The 25,980-nt window shown below is 39.9% G+C and overlaps 1 protein-coding gene across 8 annotated transcripts in view; it reads right to left on the minus strand.

The window, feature by feature from the left end:
* PATJ (PATJ crumbs cell polarity complex component) overlaps positions 1-25,980 on the minus strand; it is a 368,893-nt gene that overhangs the window by 31,789 nt on the left and 311,124 nt on the right. For all 8 annotated transcript variants that reach the window (XM_070468065.1, XM_070468067.1, XM_070468062.1 and 5 more), the window contains 8 exons: positions 25,545-25,628; positions 19,386-19,579; positions 16,883-17,030; positions 15,668-15,754; positions 11,029-11,143; positions 10,250-10,287; positions 6,996-7,118; positions 6,144-6,248 (listed from right to left, as the gene is read on the minus strand). In XM_070468065.1, coding sequence (XP_070324166.1) covers positions 6,144-6,248; positions 6,996-7,118; positions 10,250-10,287; positions 11,029-11,143; positions 15,668-15,754; positions 16,883-17,030; positions 19,386-19,579; positions 25,545-25,628 — 894 coding nt within the window. The remainder of the gene's footprint in view (positions 1-6,143; positions 6,249-6,995; positions 7,119-10,249; positions 10,288-11,028; positions 11,144-15,667; positions 15,755-16,882; positions 17,031-19,385; positions 19,580-25,544; positions 25,629-25,980) is intronic.

The following is a 25,980-nucleotide window of genomic DNA, read 5'->3' on the forward strand; positions in this document are numbered from 1 at the left end:
ATCTAGTGACACTGATTCTAGGAACATCAGAATACACTGATTTTAATGTATCTGTTTTAAAAATACGGTCTGAAGTGTCAAGTGTTTTAAGTTTGGAATCAAGTAAGAAGAAGCCAAATGTCTTGGCCACATCACCATCTGATGGCACACATCTCAAATGCCCCCTAGAAAACCACCACACTTCTAGTATTTTAAGAGGAATTTTAGCATCCTCTGACTTCAAGACAATGTTATTATAACGAGAGTAATAAAGTGCATGTTCAGTTGCGTCTGCCGTGTGCGACTCTCTGTGAGTCCGTGGGCTGTAGCTCTTCAGGCTCCTCTGCCCATGAGATTCCCCAGGCAAGAACACCGGAGTGCCATTCCTCTTCCAGGGGATCTTCCCCGCCCAGGGATCGAACCCACGTCTCTTAGGGCTCCTGCACTGGCAGGTGGGCTCTTTACCACTAGTGCCACCTGGGAAGCAATGACAGACAGACAGCAATAAAGAATCACTTATTTAGCGCTTCCCTGGGAGCTCAGACAGTAAAGAATCTGCCTGCCCACGCAGCAGACCCCAGGACAATCCCTGGTTTGGGAAGATCCACTGGAGGAGGAAAAGGCAACCCACTCCAGTGTTCTTTCCTGGGGAATACCAAGGACAGAAGAGCCAGGAGGGCTACAGTCCATGGGGCTGCCAAGAGTCAGACATGACTGAGAGACTAACACTTTCACTTTCCACTTTATTTAATGCTTAACACTTATAATCCACTATTTTTATTAAATGTTACAACTCATTTACTCCTCACAGCAATCTTGGAAGAAAGGAGCAATGATCCAGTTTCCTAGAGGAAGCTGAAGAGCACTAAAACCTATATGTCCTACAGAACTTACCTGAGGTCATCACTTCAACTTTCAAACTGTTAGCTCTTGGTCCTTTTCCTGAAGTTTATCACACCCTTTCTGGCACCACTTGGCTTTCTACCCATAAGGAACCCTCACAGATAGCTGGTCTTAACCCTGGCTACATAATAAATCATGTGGGAAGCTTTAAAATATTCCAGTGTTCAAGCCACATCCCAGACCAATTAATTTCATGGAGTGAGACCCAGGAACTGATAACTAGAGTCAGCGATTTGATTGGGCGATCAAGGTTAAGAACTGTTCACTTGTACCTTTATAAAGAGGGGATGCTGGTGGGGTGAGATGAGTATTCCAGACATAGAGAAAAGAGCAGTGCAAATCTTTGCTCATCTCTAAAGGATGCACTGCTGCTGCTGCTGCTGCGAAGTCACTTCAGTCGTGTCCGACTCTGTGCAACCCCACAGACGGCAGCCCACCAGGCTCCCCCATCCCTGGGATTCTCCAGGCAAGAACACTGGAGTGCGTTGCCATTTCCTTCTCCAATGCATGAAAGTGAAAAGTGAAAGTAAAGTTGCTCAGTCATGTCCGACTCTTAGCGACCCCATGGACTGCAGCCTACCAGGCTCCTCTGTCCATGGGATTTTCCAGGCAAGAGTACTGGAGTGGGGTGCCATTGCCTTCTCTGAAAGGATGCAGTACCCAGTGGGTTTCAGATTGCTCTCTGAACTAGAAGCATCAGCAACACCTGGTGGCTTGTTACAAAGGGAAATTCGTGGATCCACCTCAGTCCTACAGAATCAGACGCTTTGGGAGTGGGACCCAGCAATGCATCTGTTTAACAAGCCCTCCAGATGATTCTGGAGCATGTTGAGGTTTGAGAAGCACTTTTCTCAAATGTCAAAATCACTTCTTTATTCATTAGTAGAAAATGATTATCCTCAAAGGAAAGTCATCAAACTCAAATGCTCTGAAACACTCTTTACCCTCTTTTCAGAGATAACATCACCTCCACCTTTTTTTCTATGTCCTTTGCTCTCAACTACTCCCATGCATTCTACTGACTTGCTACCAACTTTGAAAGAGAAAAATCAATTATTTTAAAGATTGCCAGTGATTGATCTGACAGCTGCCTTCCCACAATTTTATTTACTTTTGTCTCTTTGTAAGTGCACTGTTCTTAAAATTCTTTTCTCCTTTAGAGTCTAGGACCTCAACTCCTGGTTCTTTTCTATTTTCTAGGATATTTTCTTTTGTGTGCACATGATTTAAAATTAAGTAATACAGTACATGATAAAAAATTCAACACTCTTATTCCCTAGAGACATACTGAATATTTCTCTTTTCAATTCTAGAGATATAAGCTAAGTAATACACTTTATAAGACTACTTTGAACTTTATCATCTTGATCACGTCTATAGACTACTTGATCATATCCATAGACTACTTATTCCAATGGATGAAAATTTAGCTTGCCAAAATCTTACACTTAGCTTTTATATTTTTAAGTTCTACATGTTTTCTGTGTTTCTTTAGATGTATTAAATACTTAAACCTTTGTAGTTTTAACAATTTCCAACAATCTCAGTTCAACTTCAAAGATTTAACTCTCATATTTTCTTATGAACACATCTCAAACTGTCATGCTACTAATATTTCATGCATCATGATATTTCATTCTATTGGTTTTATTATGACTTAAAATGCTTACATAAATGTTGTTCATACTGAGCTGACTACTGCTGTATGTTTACATTTGTCTCCCCCTTTGGTACAAGTTTTTGTCCTCAAGGTTAATAATAATCTCATTTTGTTTAATTTTTTATATAATAATTCAGCCCCAAACTTTCCATCTGATCTTAAATTTCCAATTCAGTTAAATATACAAGGTAATCTATCTGTCCGTCTTTTTTCCCCTCTTTAATTCAAAGGCATCTCTCTTAGAGTCTTCTGGTCCCCCTACTCCAATTTGGGTAAATTGTTCTCTCTGCCTGCTGCATAGCTGTCCTGGGACTTCCCTGTTCCGCAGCATTGTATCCACTGGCTTCCCTCTCTCTTACATTCCTCTTTTGTTGGAGTATATCCTATAGTAATTTTCTCAGAAAGCGGAAGAGAGTCTGAAGTCAGGGGGATTAATAAGCGTGTGTCTGGGAGGTCCTTGAGGGCATCTTCCAGAACACACACCCACAAAAACTGATGTAAAACGGCCCAACTGCTGGTTAGGAGAGACATGCCATGCTCAAGATAATATAGACAAAACAGTGACTTCTCTTGGGAGACCTAGACTGAAAATGAAAACAGAAAAAAATAAGACACAGGATTAATTCAGAAGATCCAGCGTCCAACACTGAGGAACTGAAAAAAGAGAAACAGAAAGAGGAAAAAACAAGAAATGAAGTAAATTTAACTTACGATCCATTAATAAGTGAGCAAGTTAAATAAGAGAAGAAAAATACCTGTACACTACATTCTAAAACTTTCAAAGAGAAAAGCATAAGCTATTGGGTTGGCCAAGAAATTCCTTCTCCTGCTGTCCGTAGTTGTTACTGATTCCAAGTCTTTGTGTTTGTCTCTCCTGTTTCATTTATTCAACCAATAACTATGAAGTATAACGCATCACGCAGTGGAAATGTCAACCCCAAGAAGCTGTGCACAGCTATCTTTATCCCATTTCCAGCACTGAAGTCTCCCCAAGCTTTGGCACACTTCCTCTGTCTGCTGGATATCTCTACCTTGGGTGCCTCCAAATATAATGTTCTCTTCTTTCCCAACATACACTTCCTGTATTTCCTAGTTTAGTTACTGCTGTCCTAATCCACATTCTATACTTTAAAAGTCTGGATCCAGAGAAAGCCCCACAGGCTCCTGTAGTGACAAAAATCCCTGATATACTCTTTTTATCCTCTGTGTTCTCAAAGAAAGAGATAAAAACAAACAAAAATTTCCATAAGAGTCTGGGTTACCTGACTTTGTCCAAAAAAGGTTGTATGGTAATTCATAGACAAAAGCGCTAAACCAGGCAAAACCAGGCAAACTATACCTCCAAATATAGTTGAGAATATTTAAAATGACCCCTATATCCAAATCAATTCCCACTGACCAATTTTTATTTGACAATAAGATACCATCAGAATTTAAGGGCAGAAATAGCTGCTTCTTTACTATACCTAGCACTAGCAATTTAAACTATGGGAAGAAGCTTCCAGAAGTGTTGGTGGTCTCCTCCACTCTCTTCCCCTTCTCCACCCCGTGGAGATATTAGGTCTGCTGACCCAGACCTAATCTTCCCTGTGCCATCAGCAGTTGCTGATCTCTTCACATGTGCACCAACAAGAAGTATTTTCTACAACATCAGACGCAATTATCTGACCTTCCTACTGCTTTGCCACCGGGCTGGCTCCTGATAATAAAAATAATCACCTACTGACAAGTCAGCTGTGATACTGCATTGCTGGTACCACTCCTTGCACACTGTTTCAATTAAAGTGAATACGACTAAGCAGCTGAAAGGCGTCTGACACAAGATATAAGAATTTCCCGAGCTCTGTCTCTAAAGCTTTTGGCAGCACATATGCCCCATACCCATATCCATACACATACAGTGTTGTGTAGATCACAACTGTCACAATCCCAAAGGATTCTATTAAGCTTTTAACAGCACCTGTTAGACAATAACACCACCACCTAATGTGATTAACGCAAGAGAATGTTTTGAAACCAAAAGTCATTTTCTTAAAATGCAGAAATAGGAAAAATAAGGAATCCCTTCAGAAGTATGTTAATAGTGGCAATTTGGCTGAATGAAGCGTTAAAGTCTGCATAGGGAGACCATGAGCTCATTTCCACTTTACATAGTGAATGTTACACTTTCACATCGTGTCTTCTCATTTTTTGTGAAGAAGGTGGAGCTGAATAAATTACACTGGAAAATAAAAATGTCAATAATACTAGATTCCACTAAGGGAAACACTTCCACCACTCCCTCCCCCCACCCCCACCCCCCTCCTTTACATAGTTATCCTTGGAAACAACTTCCTGCTAAAATCCTGTATAACTAATGGGCCACAGCTCTGTGATTGAAGAGTTGCACCTGCATGGCCTCTAGGGGTCAGCATAACTCGAAGGAATGGCAAGAGCTGGAAATAAGAAAAAGCCAGGATTTGCAGGCTCTGAGGAAGACGGAGGGGTGGAAGGTGAAATGACAGGTAACCCCTGAGGATGAGGACATGAGGAAGCCGTCTCTACGACTCTACACCCAGTCCACACTGTTTCCATTTGTGTACAACAGAAACTTGGGGACCCAGATCATTGAATAATATGTTGCCTATCACATAAACTCCCTGGAAACCCCTGGCAGTATTTTACAATTCCCTTCCTATGTGTCGAAAGCCACTGATTTTTGTAAAATGTCTGTTCTGGCACTTTGGACTTAGACCTCTGAGATGGTGAGACTTAAGCACCATAAATTGTTCCTCGCCAAAGTAATGGTTTCTCAATTCGAACTTATTATTTAAAAACTAGAATGACTGGAGGGGTTGGTTAGCCCTTTCTCTGAGATACTAAATGGTGGGCTTTATTCTTTTTACCTATAGACCATTTAATATTACCCCTGCAGAAGCATGGTGTTTATAATCATAGATTTTGGGGGGAGCTCAGTAATGAAACTGGCTGCCAGTATGCTGCTCAGTGCATGACATCAATCTCAGAGATATTTGAAGTGTTGAAAGAGAAGGAGGGGTGACTAAGAGTACACCTTGTTTTTACTTCTGGTATATTTCCCTGTGCCTCTGGAGAATACTCTTGGGGACCACAGCTGAAATATGATTGTCTGCCTAGTAGTCATAGTTGATGACTACTATGAAGTATTTAGCAGTGCTGGCAATCATTTATGCTACAGGAAAAAAAGCATTGTTACTTTTCCTGTCCTTTAAAGGACTGGAAGAAACAGCACTTGGGCAGTTCAGATGCAGTTTTGGGGTATAAGAAAAGAAATCATTTCCTATTCCATGCAAACTCGGATTTACAAAAGAACACCAGAAGCTAAAAGCCTTGTTGATTTATCATGTGAAGCAAAGAGTAATTTTTCTCCCCTTGTTATGCTTTCATATAATCATGCTCACTGCCTGTATGGGTGGCATTAAAGAATTTTTGAATAAAAATAATAATTTCTTGCTTTCAACCTTCATAATTCACATCACCAAGCACCCTGCTGGGCGGTGATGCCTCCTGCCAGTGACGCTCAATCGTTTTTGCTCGCCACTTATCTGCCTCTCCCAGCTGCGAGTTCCATTGATCGCAATACCTGCAGGATAATGCACCCGTAGGCGTTCTTCAGCAGATTAACCACATCTGCGTGAGACAGCCCATCCAAAGGTTGCCCATTAATGCTGACAATCCGATCTCCAACCTGGCAATACAAAAGTGAGAGAAAAATCACTATCATTAAGAAAAATTAAATTTGAGAAGAATGCTTAAAATTCTTTGTAAGTCATATTTCCCATTTGTGGCTATTGTGAAGATTCGGTGTTTCTACTGTGTATGCATGTTCCAGAAGCATGAGGAATTTTTATGGCTTTCGCCCAAATACAGACCAATCAGAGAAACAAGAAGGGGGTCAGATTTGATTATTAAAAGGCCCGGCAGGCCACTTTTGTACCTGGGTAATGGTGGTGTTGCATACATCCATTTGCTAGTAATAGTGGGGTGCACAAATTACCTGTTCAATGAAGCTCTAATGAGGAAGCCAAATATTTTCTGCTTTATTTTTTTCTACCTAAGTTAAGATTAAGGCGTGATGGGGGAAAAAAATCATAAGAATGTTGATGCTTTTGGTGGAAGGAAGATTCTAAGGTCAAATCTTTCTCAGGTGAAAATCAATTTCAGGTGGAATGTGGTGCTAAAAATGATATGGGAAGCTTTGCAAATGAGCTGCAATTTCATCTTTCACTAAGAAGCTTTGATATAAACAATAATATTTTTATATGCTTAGGGACATAATGAATTTCAGGTACATTGTCTCCAGTGCATTTTGCCCACAGTGTGGGTCTCTCCTGGCTGCTGGAATTCCAATTTTAAACCAACTGCCCCCGGCAACCACATCCTCTCCCACCCAACCCCATCACATGGTGTGAGCACTTCCCCACCCGCTGTTTACTTTAAGCTTCTGTGTCCGAGCAGCCACTCCGCTGGCCTGAATCATGGCAATAAATATTGGGATATCTCCTAAAGGACTTCCTTTTCCTCCAGCAATGCTGATTCCAAGGGCATCACTGGGCTCCTAAAAAAAAGAAGAAAAACAACGCTTATATGTTTAATGAAGAGCCACAACCTGATGGTCCCCAGAGTTGCTGAACAAAATTCCTGTGACGCAGGACGTCAGCTGAGCACAGGAATTAACTTCAGTGCTTTGGAAGTCAGAAAGATCAGTGTTTCAGCTCTTCATTAACTGAAGTACTTAATTAGCTGGGACAGTGGGATGGGGGGCGGTGTCCTAAGAAGTTCCTTAACCTCTTAGCACTTCCATCTCTTCATAAAGTGGAAAGAAAACCGCCTACCTCACAGTGTTGATCTGAGGATTAAATGAGGTGATATAGTACAGTCCTGGACCACAGAAAAAGCTCAATAAAATGCAACCGTAGGAGTAAAAATTTAAAAAAAAAAAAAGAAAAAGAAAGAAAAAAGCAAACCCTCTGCTACTGCTGTTCAGTGGCCAATTCTGATGCAGACTTGGCAAGTATACCCTTGTATGGTGTTTATGATTAAATTACCACACATATCATGCTCTTCTGGGTGTGAACAAACACACTTGGCTCTGAAGGAGCTGCAGGACTGAGTTAGAACAAAGGATCTTCAAGGACGCCCACTGTCGTGACTACAGAGTTTGGAGAGAGAAGTAACACATGGCTGAAAATGTTCCCTAAGATTATTAGGTGAGACCGTTTGGCTCACTCTGACCCTGCTGAAGAGACCCTGGCCTTTGTCCAGATTTCTCTTACATGTGTATCACAGGGTTAGTGTTTTAAAAATCACTAAAAGAACAAATGGTAAGTTCCAGTTTCAACGTGGGGGCATACATACCCTATAGCATCTTGTTCCTACAGATTAAAATGAAGACCTAACTCTTTGTAGCCTCATGGACTGCAGCCTGCCAGGCTCATCTGTCCATGGAATTCTCCAGGCAAGAATACTGGACTGGGTTGCCACTTCCTCCTCCAGGGGATCTTCCTGATCCAGAGATCGAACACAAGTCTCTTGTGTCTCCTGCATTGGCAGGTGGGTTCTTTACCACAAGTGCCACCTGGGAAATCCCCATAAAGTTGGTGCAAATTGTTAAAACTTTGAAGTTAACTCATCTTTCTGGTCAGAAGAAACAGGAAAAGGATACCTGATGGCTGGAGAATGAAGGAAGAAAACTAAAGTAGAAAGAGTCAGAGAGAGGGATCCTGTGAACCCACAGAAATCTGAAGCTCAACTCTAAGCCACACTCGTGAGGGACAGACCCACATTTGGGAACTGAACTGAGATTTGAACCACCACTCACCAAAAGTAACATAACTTGCAATATGAGCCTAACTGGGTGGACACCTGCTAAAACATAAACAGCATTCTTCAGGGTCTATATAGCATAACCTTCAGCAGGGTTGGGAAAACCCCAAGTTACTTGACATGCAAAGAACCAGGGAAATGTGACGAATTTTCTTAAGTTCTTTCAAATATGTAGGACAGTTTAAAGCCAAGATGATACCATTGTCTGGCAGGGCTCTCAAATTATGCAGCTGTGAACATATGATAACAAGGACATACATGTTAGGGGAATGGTTTGGGGAAAAGGACCTACAGGGTTGCAAGGCTTCTGTAGTTTTACCTGATCACTTAAAAATATACATAGGTCAGTGTGCTTCAATTTTACCTCAGTAAAGTTGGAGAAAGGAAAAAGAACAGAATGACAAAAAACCATACGAGAAAAAACTTCAACAGCCTGTTTTCCAAAGTTTGTGCCCAGCTTCTATATGCATCTGAATGCATCAATAGTAAAGTCCTACATGCAAATGGCAAGATGCGTTTCATTATAAAGTTTCTGCTCTGACTATATGTAGAAAAACAGGGTGGGTAGGAACTGGCCTTTTTATAAAAGCCTGTAAAAACAAGCAGCTGAAATGACTAAGAAAACAGAAAATGATATGCTATAAATCTTGGAATGAGAAATTTATAGAATAATTTGGTTATGTTCAAATTCATTATGAGGTTTCTTTAATTTATCCATAATTATGCACATATTGGTACATTTTAACTTCTCCATCCAAGGAACATTTGAGTTGCCACTCTGGTGGAAAGATACTTAGAATAATCAGGCAGATTTAGTCAAAGCTGTAGCCAATGATAAAGGATTCCACTTCCTGGACATTCATGATGAACTAGGTACTCTGCTAAGTACACTGCATGCATGACCTCATTAATCCAAACAACAAGATGTACCTTGTGAGGTGTTATAAGCCCAATCTACAGATGAGCAAATTGAGCTTAAGTAACTCGACAAAGGTCATAAAGCTAACAAACGGTAAAGTGTCTTTAAACATAACTATAATTGAGTGCAGAGAACCCAGTTAAGCTGGATATCACTTTACTACAGCTGAACTATGAATACAACAAAGTCATATTTTTTTTCATTACTTCTTGAATCCCAAATTTAACAATAAGCATGAGAAAATAAAAGTGCTTTCTAACACTCTGCATATCACACAGGAGTCTGAAAATTAGGATTTGATGACTTTATGAACTGAAATGCATCCTACACAGTCTTCTCGGGAGAGCAATTTAGCATTATGTATAAAAGCCTTTAAAAAACAAGTGTGGATTTTGACCCAACAATTTCATTTCTAAGAAATAATCCTAAAGAAAATACCCATGATATGAGCCAAAAGAAAATACAGACATCTTTTGCTATAAAAGATGGCAAAAGTTGAGAAATATGCTACTTGTTTAATAAGAGGACATTGGCTAAGAAAAATTACAGCACATTGATATGATGGAATACTATGCTAACTGACAAAAATCATGCCATATGCTGTCAAAAAATACTTAGTTGCATGACTAAGAGTCCGTGCTGTAAAGTTAAAAAGGCAAGCTACAACAGTACGTCTAATTGATACCATTTTTTTTGTTTGTTTTTATAAAACTTAAACATGGGACACAAGATGAAGTGGATGGGATGCACCAAAAATTTCGGTGGTCATGAATGTGCTTTGCTTTATTTTTTCTAAGTATGTCTGTGTTACATAGACCATATATTTACTTCAGTAACTTAAAAAAGCACACTAACAATTCAATACATTGCATTGAGGGGAAGATGTACTCATTATGCAAATCCAAAACAAAGAGGAAAAACCAAAAACAAAATCATTGACTTACCCGGATTATCTCAACAGTCCTTGGTCCCACATCTGTGCCTATAAAGAAGCAACAAATTAACTTTTTAAAAGTAAGAGATAACATATCTAGGATATAATATTGTCCCATGAAAATGGCATCATTTTTTAGGTCTTTAAGGAGAGAATACTGAGGCAAGAAGGCATTATACCCTTTCTCAAAATTCTAACTGGTGACCATCTATCAGGGGTTATGTCCTCTATTTTTAACAAGTCCTCTCTGTTTGAGATAGATGTGGCCATAATCATTCAGTCTGACAAAAGCCGATGGACTATAGCAGCAGCTGCCTGGAATATGGTGAGTAAATGGCTTGGAGGGTGAGCCATTTGTGTCTCACTGCACATTTTTCTGCCTTAATCAAAGATACCTTTACCCAAGGAAGACTTAAAAAAGACCCCCTTCCCTGCCCCACCCATGATGGGATATGCACTCTGACCTTCCTTGAGTGATCCATAATTTTTAAATTTTCTCTTTGGAAATGGTTTTACTTTATGAAGTACTTTTAGATTTCTGCTTTTCTCCTTCTCAAGTATAAAGTTAAGGCACATTCCAAACACAGATCTCTATGGCTTTCCTTCCTTTAGAACAGGGCTTTCAGAAAGTTTATGTGGCCGTGTTCAAAGGTTTAAAAACATTTTTGTTGTACACCTGAAACTAATACAACATTGTAAATCAACTGTACTCCAGTAAACTTATTTTCTCATTTTTAAAAAAAATTAGGTAGCAGGATGGTTTTGCGCATGGTGTGTCTGAAGTGATACCTGAATTTTGGGGGGAAGGATCTGAAGCTCGTTTTGTGCCAACCAGGTTTTGCAGGCTGGTGATGACAGGAGCCAGGGAAGGATGGAAGCCGCTGTGTGTGCTATGCTGACTCCCCTGAAAAGGAAACTCAGTGGTCAGTTTTAGAAATTCATAGTTATTATTACTATTTTACTTACTGAAGTAACCATAACCATGTAATAGAAAATTCTGTGGAGGCCAAAAAAGAAAACAAAAAGGAAAACTCACACTCCCTCTCTCATCACCCTAAATAATCTCATTTAACATTTGCTCCACTACTTTCTCCATTATATGTGCTTTTATACGTGGTTTCAATCATCAAGGTAGAAAGCATGCAGTAATTTCAGCTTTTTGTGTGCCAGATGAAATCAGAAACATTTTCCTAGTATGTTACACAGTGTTTACATATGATCAGTTAATGACACTAAGTGTCATTTGGGGGTGCAGTGAACATTTATTTTCTTATTACCCAAACACATGAGCTATTTTGGTAAAACAAGCTCTGGGAATTGGTGACGGACAGGGAAGCCTGGGGTGCTGCAGCCCCTGGAGTCATAAAGAGTCAGACATGACTGAGCAACTGAACTGAAAATCTAGATTAACAGGAACTTGATTATACAGAATGCTCAACTGTAAGAAAAAGCAGCAAATATCAAGGGAATACGTTATTTTAGGAACATTTAAAAATTTTTTTCTCAAAGATTTTCCTAGAGTTGGTAATAATTCAGCTCAATCTGTTATACCTCCATTGTGCTAAGTCACTTCAGTCATGTCCGACTCTTTGTGACCCTGTGGACCATAGCCCATCAGGCTCCACTGTCCATGGATTCTCCAGGCAAGAATACTGGAGTGGGTTGCCACTTCCTCCTCCAGGGAATCTTCCTGATCCAGGGATCAAACCCACGTCTCTTATGTCTCCAGCACTGGCAGGCAGACTCTTTACCCCTAGTGCCACCTTCATTACTGTACTTTCAAATAAATCTAACCAGAGATCAAATTGCCAACATCTACTGGATCATTGAAAAAGCAAGAGGGTTCCAGAAAAACATCTATTTCTGCTTTATTGACTATGCCAAAGCCTTTGACTGTGTGGATCACAATCAACTGTGGAAAATTCTTCAAGAAGTGGGAATACCAGACCACCTGGCCTGCCTCTTGAGAAACCTGTATGCAGGTCAGGAAGCAACAGTGAGAACTGGACATGGAACAACAGACTGGTTCCAAATAGGAAAAGGAGTACGTCAAGGCTGTATATTGTCACCCTGCTTATTTAATTTATATGCAGAGTACATCATGAGAAACGCTGGGCTGGATGAAGCACAAGCTGGAATCGAGATTGCCGGAAGAAATATCAAAAACCTCATATATGCAGATGACACCACCCTTATGGCAGAAAGTGAAGAGGAACTGAAGAGCCTCTTGATGAAAGTGAAAGAGGAGAGTGACAAAGTTGGCTTAAAGCTCAACATTCAGAAAATGAAGATCATGGCATCTGGGCCCATCACCTCATGGGAAATAGATGGGGAAACAGTGGAAACAGTGTCAGACTTTATTTTTTGGGGCTCCAAAATCACTGCAGATGGTGACTGCAGCCATGAAATTAAAAGACACTTACTCCTTGGAAGGAAAGTTATGACCAACCAAGATAGCATATTAAAAAGCAGAGACATTACTTTGCCAACAAAGGTCCATCTAGTCAAGGTCATGGTTTTTCCAGTGGTCATGTATGGATGAGAGAGTTGGACTGTGAAGAAAGCTGAGTGCCGAAAAATTGATGCTTTTGAACTGTGGTGTTGAAGACTCTTAAGAGTCCCTTGGACTGCAAGGAGATCCAACCAGTCCATCCTAAAGAAGATCAGTCCTGGGTGTTCATTGGAAGGACTGATGCTGAAGCTGAAACTCCAATACTTTGGCTACCTCATGCGAAGAGTTGACTCATTGGAAAAGACCCTGATGCTGAGAGGGATTGGGGGAAGGAGGAGAAGGGGACGACAGAGGATGAGATGGCTGGACAGCATCACTGACTCGATGGACATGAGTTTGGGTAAACTCTGGGGGTTGGTGATGGACAGGGAGGCCTGGTGTGCTGCGATTCTTGGGGTTGCAAAGAGTCAGACACGACTGAGTGACTGAACTGAACTGAACTGAATGTTTATTTAAATAAATTTAGATAATCTATAGTAATGTCTGGCTGGGGCTATTTAATGAAAATCATATGCACAGTGAAGGATCTTCCCAATGCACAAAACAATGACATCAATAATGAATAAAGAACTTTTTTTCTATCAAATTCTCAAGGTTATGCCTTAATTGCCTCAAAATTTTAAAGTAAATCTAAGACTACAATTATCACCTGACAAATTATAATTTGATCCATTTCCTTAGTATGATGCAAGTTGTTTAATATTTCAGTGTTCCTTAAATATGAAAAATTTTAAATTTGTAGAAAAGTTGAATGGTACAGTAGACATACCACCTAGATTCCAAAATTAATATTTTATTATATTTTCTTTGTTAGGGGAAATGTTTGGGAATAGGTTCCTCTTTTTCTCCATCTAGATCGTGGGCTGGTCTTCAGCTCATGAAGATGCAGGACACTTCCTTTTCATAGCCTGCTATTGGCCTCCTTCTCGCTAGCTACCTATCAGTACAGACTCATTTCATTTGGGTCTTACTTTTAAGGATAAAGTAAGGATAGAATATATTTGCTGTTTTTCTTAACATCGAGTTAAACTTCTATCCTCTGAAATGAAAATTCTGTGTAAAGAGGTTAGAGAAAAGTATTTGGTACTTCGTCCCAGGTTTCCAAAATATGACAGCTCACATTTACCTACCAGATAAATGGTAATGGTGGGCTTTTGACACTGAATGGTAGAGTCTCTAAATTTGTTATCTTTGTATTTCACCTGAGTATGAACTTTATTAATTTCCTGGATGCATATATACATTCTTCAAGGACAGAAATCCAGTTCTACCCACCACCTCTCCTGTCAGTTCAAACTCTTTTTAAAACACCAGAGCTCCTTGTGCCCCTTTGTGCTTCTGCCTATGCTACATTCTCTGTCTGGGAAGCCTTCTCGTCCTCTTCAGTTTATCAAACTCCTTTTCTCATGTGTCACCTTCATGTACTCTACAGGAAGAAAAATTTCATCTCCAGTATTGTCTATTCTACATTCTAACCCCTATGTACAATGGGGCTTTGATGAAATCACTTAAGTTGAATCTTCCATTAAGGAAGAAGCCAAGACAACTAGTAGCTTCCCCAGTGGCTCAAGTAGTAAAAAATTTGCCTGTAATGCAGGAGACGGAGGAGACATCGTTCAACTCCTGGGTTGGGAAGATCCCCTGGAGGAGGAAATGGCAACCCGCTCCAGTATTCTTGCCTGGAGTATCCCATGGATAGAGGCGCCTGGTGGGCTACAGTCCATGGGGTTGCAAAGAGTTGGACACAACAGAGCGATTGAGCCCACGCCCCCAAGACAACTATTTTGAATCTCAATTTCCTACTTTTGATACAAGTCTGATCAGAATTTTCACCATTTATTGAGGTCTAGAATCCTACTGCACCACTCTCTTTTAATACACATGATATTTGCTGCCCATTACATAAGCCAGAAATGCAAATACAACAACAAAAAGCCCAAAAAACTTAACGATGTTTACTCAGTTTGCTTGCCCTAACAATTATCTAAGGCAAGCCAACTAACCTGTGATTCTATCTGAACAATGGTATTTTCCTTCACTCATTTCCTAACATAAATGAGGCAAAAGGGGCAGCTAATAGGATTCCAGAAACACCTGTGGGCTAACCATAAAATCAGAACCCCTTCCAAACAAAGGCCTTGGAGAGGTTTTAAGTCTAAGGAAATCAGGAAGGAGACCAAAAGTCATCATGCTTTTAACCTCAAAACAAAGCCCATCTAATAACATGCAAAGGGGATTAGGGGGTCACATGTATGTTTCTATAGTTTCATTATATACGAAATAAGACTTAACACATAGTCTATCATCTTGATTTTGTCAGACATCACAGTGAAGAAAAAGTACAGTGAAATATACTATGTTAGAAAAAAAAAAAGTGGCATTTACATCAGCGTTGCAAATAAACATGAGATGTTTGCTAACCCACAAAGTATCACCCACTAAGGCCTCCCTCCTACAGGAGAAACTCCCATATTTTGCTCTCCCAGGAATATACCATTAACTGCCCTCAGCATGTGTGAGTGGCTATTCACAAGTTAACTTTATAGCTATATTTAATTGAATGAATAGAACAATGTTGTGCTAATGAGGGTCAAATTGCCACCAGATGTTGCTTCTTTTTTTTAAAAAATAAACACAGCTGTGTACATGCAATGCCTAGGCAATATAGAATAGCGGGAGAGAAAAGTGGTTCTAAGAAAATATTTGCAGGCAATGAAGGAGAGAAAAATCTAGGGATTAATGAGTTTCCATCCCACCTTTCATTTTTTATTCCAAACACATTAAAGTACACCAAACTTAGTGTCATGGATATGCTATATATTACATATTATTTCCAAACGATCATTTATGAAATGGGAAAATTTCTCCCAGTTGGGACAGGTGCATGAGCGAGTCTAACAGGAAGCCACTAACAACCTGACTGTTCTGTGATGTCTTCCTCGAGGAGGCCCAGGAACCAGCTCGGAGTCTTCCAACCTCAAGCTGCACAAGCCCCTGTGCACACTGGGAAACAGGAAAAGAACAGGTGAGAAACAGCAGCATCTGTGTCCTAAATTATTACAGTAGTGCCTCCACTAATCGCCGCAGCCAAGAACATAAACGGCTGATGAAGGCCACACGTAGAAAGGAAATTCAGTTATCAAAAAAATCACATAAGGTCACAAAAATATATCAACTCAATGCTACTCATCTCACGATTTCCTCACTTCTTCAAACATGTTAAAAAGATTACATTTCAATTCACCTCCTTTCTCTTTCTCTTCCCTTCTGACGAAAGTATTTGTGAGCAGTGAAATGATGAAGAAAAAGTCGTGAAAAGGAGGATGGGGAAAAAATCAAACACAGAGGTAACAGACGGGTAATCTGATACAAGTCTTCTCTTGAGTAATAACTGATAGTAAACTATTTTAGAAAATCAGGATTTTGAGAGAAACAGAATTCATTTATTTTGTAAAAGCTCCTACAGCTACTATTATTTGTGAAACAGAATAAGATACACCTGGTGAGAGCTGAATGGCTATTTATGAGGATTTTTATTCACCAGTTTCTTCCAAGGCAGGTAGGGTCCATGTGGCAGAAACAGTCAGTTGGAAGGGAATCTTGAGCCCCAGTCACTCTACAGCCTCAGTGAGAAACAGCTTGAGAGACAGAAAAACTCCTCAAGCACAGCTCTGGTATCTGGGCATGCCACTCTGCTTTGTCAGGACTTCATTGTGAGGTGGAGGATTTGGTCTTTAGCATCTTTAATATTCCTTCAAGCAATAAAAGCTGGATTTGATGAATTCATGGTAATGTAGCCCAAGAGGGAAGAGGATACATTTTTGTGACTCCAGGAAAATCTACCCCATTGAATGATTTTAGAGAACAACTGTGGGTACTTGGAATTCTCGAAAGTATGAAAAACTAGCTTACATCCCCAAACAAGGGTCCCTTCAATCCTGTTAATCAATACAATAGCTTTCTTTAGCAGCTATTTCTAATTGGTTAAAATAATCAGAGACTAGGTCTCTAGTAAAACTCTAGCATCAACGCATTTTATAAAATTCAACACATTTATAAAGAAGCTAAATTAGAACCACTACCATTGGATTTCAGTTATACCAGGGAGGCAGAAAGCAGCTAGGGACTCACCTTGAGGATAGTGGCCACTGTCTCCTGGGAAGCACTTCTCATGTCCTCCCCATTCACAGATAAAATTTGATCTCCCTGAATTAATCTCCCATCAAGGTCTGCGGCTCCACCTTTCACGATGTCAGAAATAAACACTCCACTTCCATTTCTGTGAATACCATAAAGCAGAGTAATGGCACAACCCAATATTTCTATATTAAATCTGAGATTACAGATATTCTTCCCAAATGATAAGCCTCAGAGTGCTCACCCTTTAAATAGCTTATATCTATTTATGTTGCCTATTGTATTATTCACTTTCACTGGCCCAAGGGCATAAATTCTGCAAGAGGATAATTTTAGTGAAATGAAATGGAAATTCACTTTAAAAAAACAGCTAAGTACTGTTAAAACATACACATTATTTCTTTAGCAATTAGCTCAATTATTATCATCTCATCTGTTTCTAGTCTCTTTTTCACTCTTCCTCTCTTTCCCTGCCTTTATTACTTTAAGGTTTTAATTATATTTATTTGATGAATAAATAAGTGTATGTCTCAAAATTCAAGAGGTTAAAAAGGGGTGACCTTGAAAATTTCCCCTCTCACCTCTGTTTCCTGTCTCCAAATTCCCTTCTCAGAAATAACCAATGTTTCCCGTTTCTTTATTATCTCCAGGAGACATTCTGTGTGCATGCGTGCTCGGTCACTCAGTTGTGTCCGACTCTTTGTGACCCCCATGGACTACAGCCCGCCGGGCTCCTCTGTCCATGGCATTTCCCAGGTAAGAATATTGGAGGGGGCTGCCGTTTTCTCCTCCAGGGGATTTTCCTGAACACAGGGACTGAACCCATGTCTCCTGCATTGGAAGCTGGATTCTTTACCACTGAACCACCTGGGAAGAGCAATATTCTGTGTCTACATAAGCAATGCACGTGTGTATAGTACATATCTGTGTAAATGGATATAAAAGAACATATAGTCTTTTTTTCCCTCCAGCTTTGTTCCTTTTAACTTTCTTTCTTTCTCTTAACACACTATGGCAATTGGTCTTTATTACCACCTGGAGCTTACCCAGTATTTTGAGGAGCTACACTATTCATTAAATTCATTTATTAGTGAATTGTTGATGGAAATATAGGTTATTTACTTCTCTAGCTACTGTAAGCAATGTGCAGTGCATAATATATCTACAAGCCTGTAGGATAAATTCCTAGTTGTGGAATTGCTAGGCAAAGAATTTTGAGAGCTTATACATCTGATCTTCTACAATAAAACCTTTTGTGCTAAGAATGTAAATGTTTCTTACAAACTCAATCTAAAATGCTCATGTTGTATGAAGATTATTTCACCAATCCACTCTGAGACAATAAAGGAAAAAACCATTACTCTAAAAGGACCCTCTCCAGGCACATGTATGATCACAACAAGAAAGCAAGCTTCAATGTGGGCTCTGTCAGTTATTCTGCACCCATAGGTGTTCTGAGTATGCTTATGAGTCTCAGGTCTTTTACTTTGTAATACATTTCCAAAGTGATGGTTTTATGGTGTTGAAATAAAATATAAGATCATGAGTATACAGTGGCACAAAACCAGTGCTCAAAAATGGTAGCTAAATATCTTAATAATAGACCAGACCATTTGGAACAAAGCACTAGGCTAGTCAACAAAGGTCAGTGGGGGTACATGACACAATATATAAAACCAGCTTTGATTTTTCCTAAGAATATGGTTGATACCATTTAAGGCTATATTGGAGCATCACATGAAAATCCTGCAGCCCTGTTGGAATAAATACACACTAGATGATATCTAAAGCCAGTAAACTGTGGAAGCTGGAACTACAGTTGCAAGATCTTACTGATTTCTCTAGTCTACTAATACTGTTCTGAAATAATTACTGCAATTCCTATTACATGGGTAAGGAGCAAAGCTTTCAAAAGAGTAGCCTGGTCACCAGGATCTACCTATATTTTGGTGCAAGCTATTATTTGCAAGACATCTTTCTTAATAGAAGACTACTCTCACGAAGAATCAATGTCTCTTGACCATGTCAACCAACTCAGCTAGTTTCAGTAACTCCTCAACTGGTTGCACAGAGTATGAAATTAACATGGCACTCTATGGTAGAGCAATTTCCCTAACACAACACTGTACATGTAAATCTCTTTCTTGATACCACCTGTCTCTTAGGTATGGTCACTTTAACCAACCCCTGCCAGCCTTAGATCTAAGTGACTCCAAGTAGAAAGAGCCTTGTTGACTCTGTTTTAACTCTTTATGAGAAAAAAAGTCGGAACAGTCTGGGTTGATTTGGGTTAGAGTTTATCTTTATATGACATGTTTTTGGCTAAGGTCTTGCTTAGTAACATGACCTATCTCATTCAAATAGTCATAAAAATGTTAATTTTAGAAATCACATCATTAGTTTATACACGGCTTTATCTTTCAGTGTTTATTGGCTTTAGTTCCTAGAACTCTGAAGGAACAAGGCTGATCAATCCTGACTGACACCATTTCCTTACCGTTTTCCAACGATGCTCAAGCCCAGTCCTCGACCAGCCTTCTTCTGCAGATCCACGGGGAAAATCTCCAAGTTTTCTTCATCCCTGTAGTGTGCTTCATCTCTGTACACCACCAGTCGCACCTTCTGAGGGGTCTGCCTCAGGGCTGTGATGGCTTCTTCGTGGCTGGCACTCCGCAGGTCAATCCCATTAACCTGGAACAACAGGCATCTGAGACAGGATGCAACAGCAGAGACCTCTCTGCCTTCAGCAGCTCCTTGACCCAATCAGTGAGATGGATGAAACTGGAGCCCATCATACAGAGTGAAGTAAGCCAGAAAGATAAAGACCAATACAGTATACTAACGCATATATATGCAACTTAGAAAGATGGTAACGATAACCCTATATGCAAAACAGAAAAAGAGACACAGATGTACAGAACAGAATTTTGGACTCTGTGGGAGAAGGCGAGGGTGGGATGTTTCGAGAAAACAGCATCGAAACATGTATATTACCTAGAGTGAAACAGATCACCAGCCCAGGTTGGATGCATGAGACAAGTGCTCGGGCCTGGTGCACTGGGAAGACCCAGAGGGATTGGGTGGAGAGAGAGGTGGGAGGTGGGATCGGGATGGGGAATACATGTAACTCTATGGCTGATTCATGTCAATGTATGACAAAAACCACTACAATATTGTGAAGTAATTAGCCTCCAACTAATAAAAATAAATGAAAAAAAAAAAACCTCCAGAAATTTCCAGCCAATCCCAAAGCACACAGGGAATGGCCACTAGCAGTCACAGCTGCTTCAAGTACAATGGATGTGGCCCTTACACTCCCCTGCCCCAAGTAATTACAGAGGGTGGGTTAGTCACATGACAATGCAATTTTAGGTAGCTGTGAACTTCACTATGGACTGAACACGAGAGAGCAGGGACTACTTGGCTCATTCAGTTGAGGTCAAAGGGGAAATAAACATTAGTGCTTGGTCAGTATTTTTTGGATTCATTTTGCTGATTGAACTTGACATCCTCACTCTTAATTGCTGACATCACGACTACTTCAGAACTGGCCAGGAGGAAATGAGGGGCTGGTATTTCTGACATGGTCAAAGACTTTCTGAAGTCCACTGATCTGAATCTGGATCTGAGTGAGACAGACAGGGCCATGCATTAGACATCAAATGCATTGGAAACAGCACTGAGTGAAACCGAGGCCCTGCTTCTAGTCAGTCATGTGAATCTGGACAAGTTGTGTAACCTCTGTGAAGCTCCGTTTTCCTTGTCTGTTCAATGGAAATCAGAGCCAACTTATTTTTCACTTAACAAATGGTTGTGTTCTTGTTTAGTTGATAAGTTGTGTCCAACTCTTTAGCGACCCTATGGACTGTTCTGTTCACGGGGTTGAACAGAACACCAGGCTCTTCTGTCCATGGGGTTTCCCAGGCAAGAATACTGGAGTCGGTTGCCATTTCCTTTCCCAGGAGATCTTCCTGATCCAGAGATTGAAATTAAATTAGCCCTTTATGAGCATTTATATGAACTCTCTGATACTATTACCATTTTACAGATGAGGAAACTGAGGCATGCAGAGGTTAAGTGACTTGAGCAAGGTTACACAGCTAGCACATGGAGGGGCCATAATATGAACTCAGACTATCTTTCCAGCCATACTCTCTATACCGTGCTGCCTCACTCATCTCACTCTTAAACTTTCCCCAGCCACAGAGAAAGTCTAGTATGGATGTTGCTAAGTCAATTTGACACATGGGCCAAATTGATGGACACAGTAACCCAGACTCAGAAGAAGGGAGTTGTAGGTCCCTTCTTCAAGGTCATAGTTACAAAAAGAGCCAAACCAAGGGAAGGATGGGCCCAGGCCAAGGCCAGTTTCTCTCAAGATGTTGGTCTCAGTCTGTGTGGCTTGGGCATGTCCCATCTATCTCTGGACTGACATTCCTTCACCTATACAATGAAGGGCTGGGCTAAGGGTTTTCCATTTCTAACATTCCAAAGACTCACTACTTGTGCTTAAAGAGTGATTACAAAGACAGAAGAAAAGAGGAATGAGCCCTTCCTGGAGAAAGTGACTTTTGAGTGATTATTTAAAGTTGATGCTGTGAGTCAAGAAAATATTTAAAAGCCTAATTTTCAAGCTGCTTTTTTTTCCTGATATATCTTGGTGGGTTTGTGAATCACTTAGATTAACAACACCCAGAATAATAGTTAAGCATAGGTTTTAGGTATAGATGGAATTCACTTTGAGTGCCGATTTCAACTTATACTATGTGAAACCTTAAAGAGAACTCAAGACGAGTTTCAAGTCTGCTTTCCATGAATTAGAGATAATAATAACAACAATCATTATAGTATCTATGTACTTTGTTGTGAGGATTAAATGAAATAAATCCTGTAGTATGTTTGGCACAGGGCTGACACATGGTTGACAGAAAATAGAAACATATTTTACAAGGAACTGAAGGAACTATGGTCAGGGCTGGTGCTCAGTGACAGCATTTGCTATTACTTGAGGCCCATGATCACACTTCCTTTGTTTATGAGGTAAACCCACAGACAAAGGGGAAAACAATGTCTCCAGAAAATGTGGTCTGAGCTGATTATTTTCCTGTATTCCAATAGATGGCACACAAGACCACTTCTGCTACTCAACTGAAAAATAGTTACCTCCATGGATTGAAGGTGAATTCTCTAAGCCTCTAAAATACCCCTTGAAAGGCCTTAACAATTATGGCTTTAATTAAAAGCACTGTCATTAAACTCTAATATTACAAAAGCAATTCACTCTAAATACCCACATCAAGATATCTGTCCAAATCAAAGTGATCTGTTGCAAGTTCAAAGTTTTCATTTTCTCATCTGTGCATCAAGTTGCTGTTGTTTAGTTGCTCAGTCCTGTCTGACTTTTTGTGATGTCATGGACTGTACCCTGCCAGACTCCTCGATCCTTGGGATTTCCCAGGCAAGAATGCTGGAGGGGAATGCCATGAATACTAGGGTGGGTTGCCATTTCCTTCTCCAGGAGATCTTCCTGATCCAGGAATCAAACTCATGTCTCCTGCATTGGCTGGCAAATTCTTTACCACCGAGCCACCAAGAGACACCACTAAACGCACCAATACTAAGAGAAACACTGCTGAGTGGTTAGAATATGGTGCAGTGATGTATTAAGTGCCTTACATAAGCCCCAGATGCATTATTTAGAACACTGATGGTGAAGGACGAGGAGCGGTAACAGCAGGGCTTCTTGTTTGAGAAGGATCACAGGAAGCCCCAGGTGTCAATGGGGGTCTATCATGTCCCTGGGGGAGGAAAGGCTTGTGGGGAAACGGGTGAGTTGCTGCTTTGGAAGGAAAGAATAACCAGACTAGGGCAGCAGCTCCTCACTATTTTATCCACAGGGAAAACCAGGTATTAGCTCTCTGTTCTTTCTGCTCCCACTTGCAGAAAAATAGAAGAGGATAATGGGAATAGAGGAAGGGTAAGAGGAGGGACTGACCCTTAAGAAAAGAACCAGACAGAAAACAGCCCATGTTAATCATAGAATGATAAATCTTGTCAGGCTAAAATATTATTTCACTATATATTTGTAAGCAAAATCTGGGTTGTCCTAATTTAACATAAAACAATAGTATAAAACCACGGAAGGCCAACTGAAGTATCAGGGGTTGAGCTACCAGTTGATAAAGAATCTGGTTGCAATGCAGGAGACCCTGGTTCAATTCCTAGGTTGGGAAGATCTGCTGGAGAAAGGATAGGTGACCCATTCCAGTATTCTTGGGCTTCCCCTGTGGCTCAGCTGGTAAAGAATCTGCCCGCAATGTGGGAGACCTGGGTTCGATCCTTGGGTTGGGAAGATCCCCTGGAAAAGGCAAAGACTGCCCACTCCAGTAATCTGGCCTGGAGAATTCCATGGACTCTATAGTCTATGCTGTTGCAAAGAGTCGGACATGACTGAGCAACTTTCACCTTCATTTTCACTTTTCATGAAGGCCACCCTGCACCACGCAGAGAACTCTCAAGAGCAGAAAGGCCATTGTTTGGAAATGTATCACCAAAGTTTGCCTGTCTTCTTCTTGAGGCAACCTGCAGACCCCAGGCTGATTAGGCCTCATTATGTATCCATATACAGCAACCACAATTAGAACAAGTTAAAATGTGGAGTCAAAGGCTACTTAGGAAGGAAACATGTTCCCTGACCAAACTGAGAGGTATATTTCTTAACTAAACACACAATATGTTTTTGTGGACAAGATCCTGTCTGGTGTAAGAGAAGAGCCTGTCTGGCTATCTTTAATGAGAAGTGTAGACCATCCACGCACACTGGGTAATATAATTCGGCCAGATGCCAGGAAATGGTTTAGTTGACCTTTCAAATTCTCCATGCACTTAAAACACATTTGCTTTCTTTATGCTCATCTGTCCTGAGTGTTCACTTGTATATGAATATATTTTATGAAAGAGAATGGCTACAGCTGAGGGTCTATTCAAAATGAGTAGATAAATTAAAAAAAAATTTCTTTTATTGAGGTATCACTGCTATAAGATAAATTATACAAATTTAAAATATACACTTTATACTGTGAATTTATACCTGTGCCACCATTGCCACCATCAAGCAATGCACATATTAGATTTAGCTCCACATGACTATTACAGAAAAATTTGTGGGCTTACAAATCATGTTAAGTATCAAGACCTGTATGTATCTGTACTCTTTTGAATATTCAGTTTATTCCTCTACAAAGCCAATTATGATAGCACCAGTTAATTAGAAAATCTACAAAGGGGGAAAAAAAACCCTCAAAACTCCTGACCACCAAAAAATGGTGGTGTATGCTAAAGCAGTCACGTCAATTCCCAAAGAGGCTACATTTATTTTTCTAACCTCATACACTTGCACCTTAATGAATGCACTGGGAATATGTCCTAATCCAACGATGAAGCACAGTAAAGGCCTGCAGAGAAACCCTATAACTTGCTCTGAATTTAATTTGCAGCCAGTCCGGTCTCTCTTTTAACTCCTTCTTGCCTATGTTTTCTACCCTTAATTATATCTATGGTTTCATCTTGGGAGGCAGACTTGAACCACCAAAGGGAAAAATAAAATTCTATGATGTCATTCATAATGTGCTATATTAAAGTTGCAAAGCAAAAACACACATATCCACCATAAAATGTTAACTATTCAATTAAGTTCATCCAATGAAAGAAAGAAATGTTGCCTAAAAGTTTCACACCATTGCAAAAGCTCTTTAGTTTCACCTACCAGAATGCCTGGCATTAACTTTCCATTCATCCATTCCCTAGTTTAGACATTGCCAGTCTCAGCTCTTTTTAAAAGGCTTTAACACCTTTGCTAAATGAGAGCCCTTTCAAAAGAGGCAAGTTAAGCATTTCAATTTTTAATAAGTACCATATACCACCTAAAGGGAGTGGATTCTACATTTTCATCAGCTAGGAAACAAAGGTACCAGGGCAGGGACCTCCATCTGATGCAAATACTTACTAGGAATAAGAGAATTATTAATACTTAAAGCTGCAATAAAGTTTTTTAAAATACCAAATGTGCATGTTTATGTGTACATCTATACGTATGTGCTTTTAGAAGGCAATTTAGTAAGGTATAGTGGGAAAGCAAAAAAAAATCAAATTGTGAAGTTATAGTTTCATTTGATTATAGAATGTTTAGTTGTACTTTCCCCTTTAATTATAAAAAAAAGTTCACAGATTTAGATTAATAATCTGTCATGATTCTACTGACAGTTATTTGATATAAATAAAAGAAAAAAGAATAAAGTACATGTTTTGTCACACTGAGAAACAAATAAGTGAAGATATAATTGAGTAGGGGCTTCCTAGGTGTCTCGGTGGTAAAGAATCTGCCTGTTAATGCAGGAGACACAGGTTTAATCCCTGAGTCAGGAAGATCCTCTGGAGATGGAAATGGCAACTTGCTTCGGTATTCCTGCCTGGGAAATCCCATGGACAGAGGAACCTGGTGGGCTACAGTCCATGGGGTCACAAAAGAGTCAGACACAACTTGGTGATTACAACATAATTGAGTAGAAGACTGTGAATTGGTACACTGACTGTGGATCAAGATCACTAAATTAGGAACCATACTTGCTGGTACAAACCAGAATGCGTAATCACATACCTCTAATATCTGGTCACCAGCCCAAAGTCTTCCATCTCGGGCTGCTGCCCCTTCTTCATAGACTTCATGTATAACTATAGCATCCTATAAAAAACAAATGCTTATTAATTTTTAATAACAAGAAATGCTTCCTTAAGCCAACAATGAAATTATAGGCAGCAACTCATAATTTGCTATTTGCTAATAAAGCCATTTTTATTTGACTTAAACAAAATACACATTTATGGTATATTCAGAGGTATAATTAATTTTTCCTAAGTTTATTATTTCATTCATTTAGGACTGGTTTTGCCTAACATTTCAAGTTAAACTTCCCCCATGTGCTTTACTGTTAACTCTGTACTGCTGCTGCTGTGTATAAACTTGAGGTGAACTATGTGTCATTCTTATTTACATTTTATGGTATATTTTGAAACATGGTTTCAGGTATTTATTG

This window comes from Odocoileus virginianus, chromosome 5 (assembly GCF_023699985.2).
Source record: "Odocoileus virginianus isolate 20LAN1187 ecotype Illinois chromosome 5, Ovbor_1.2, whole genome shotgun sequence".
Lineage (NCBI taxonomy): Eukaryota > Metazoa > Chordata > Mammalia > Artiodactyla > Cervidae > Odocoileus > Odocoileus virginianus.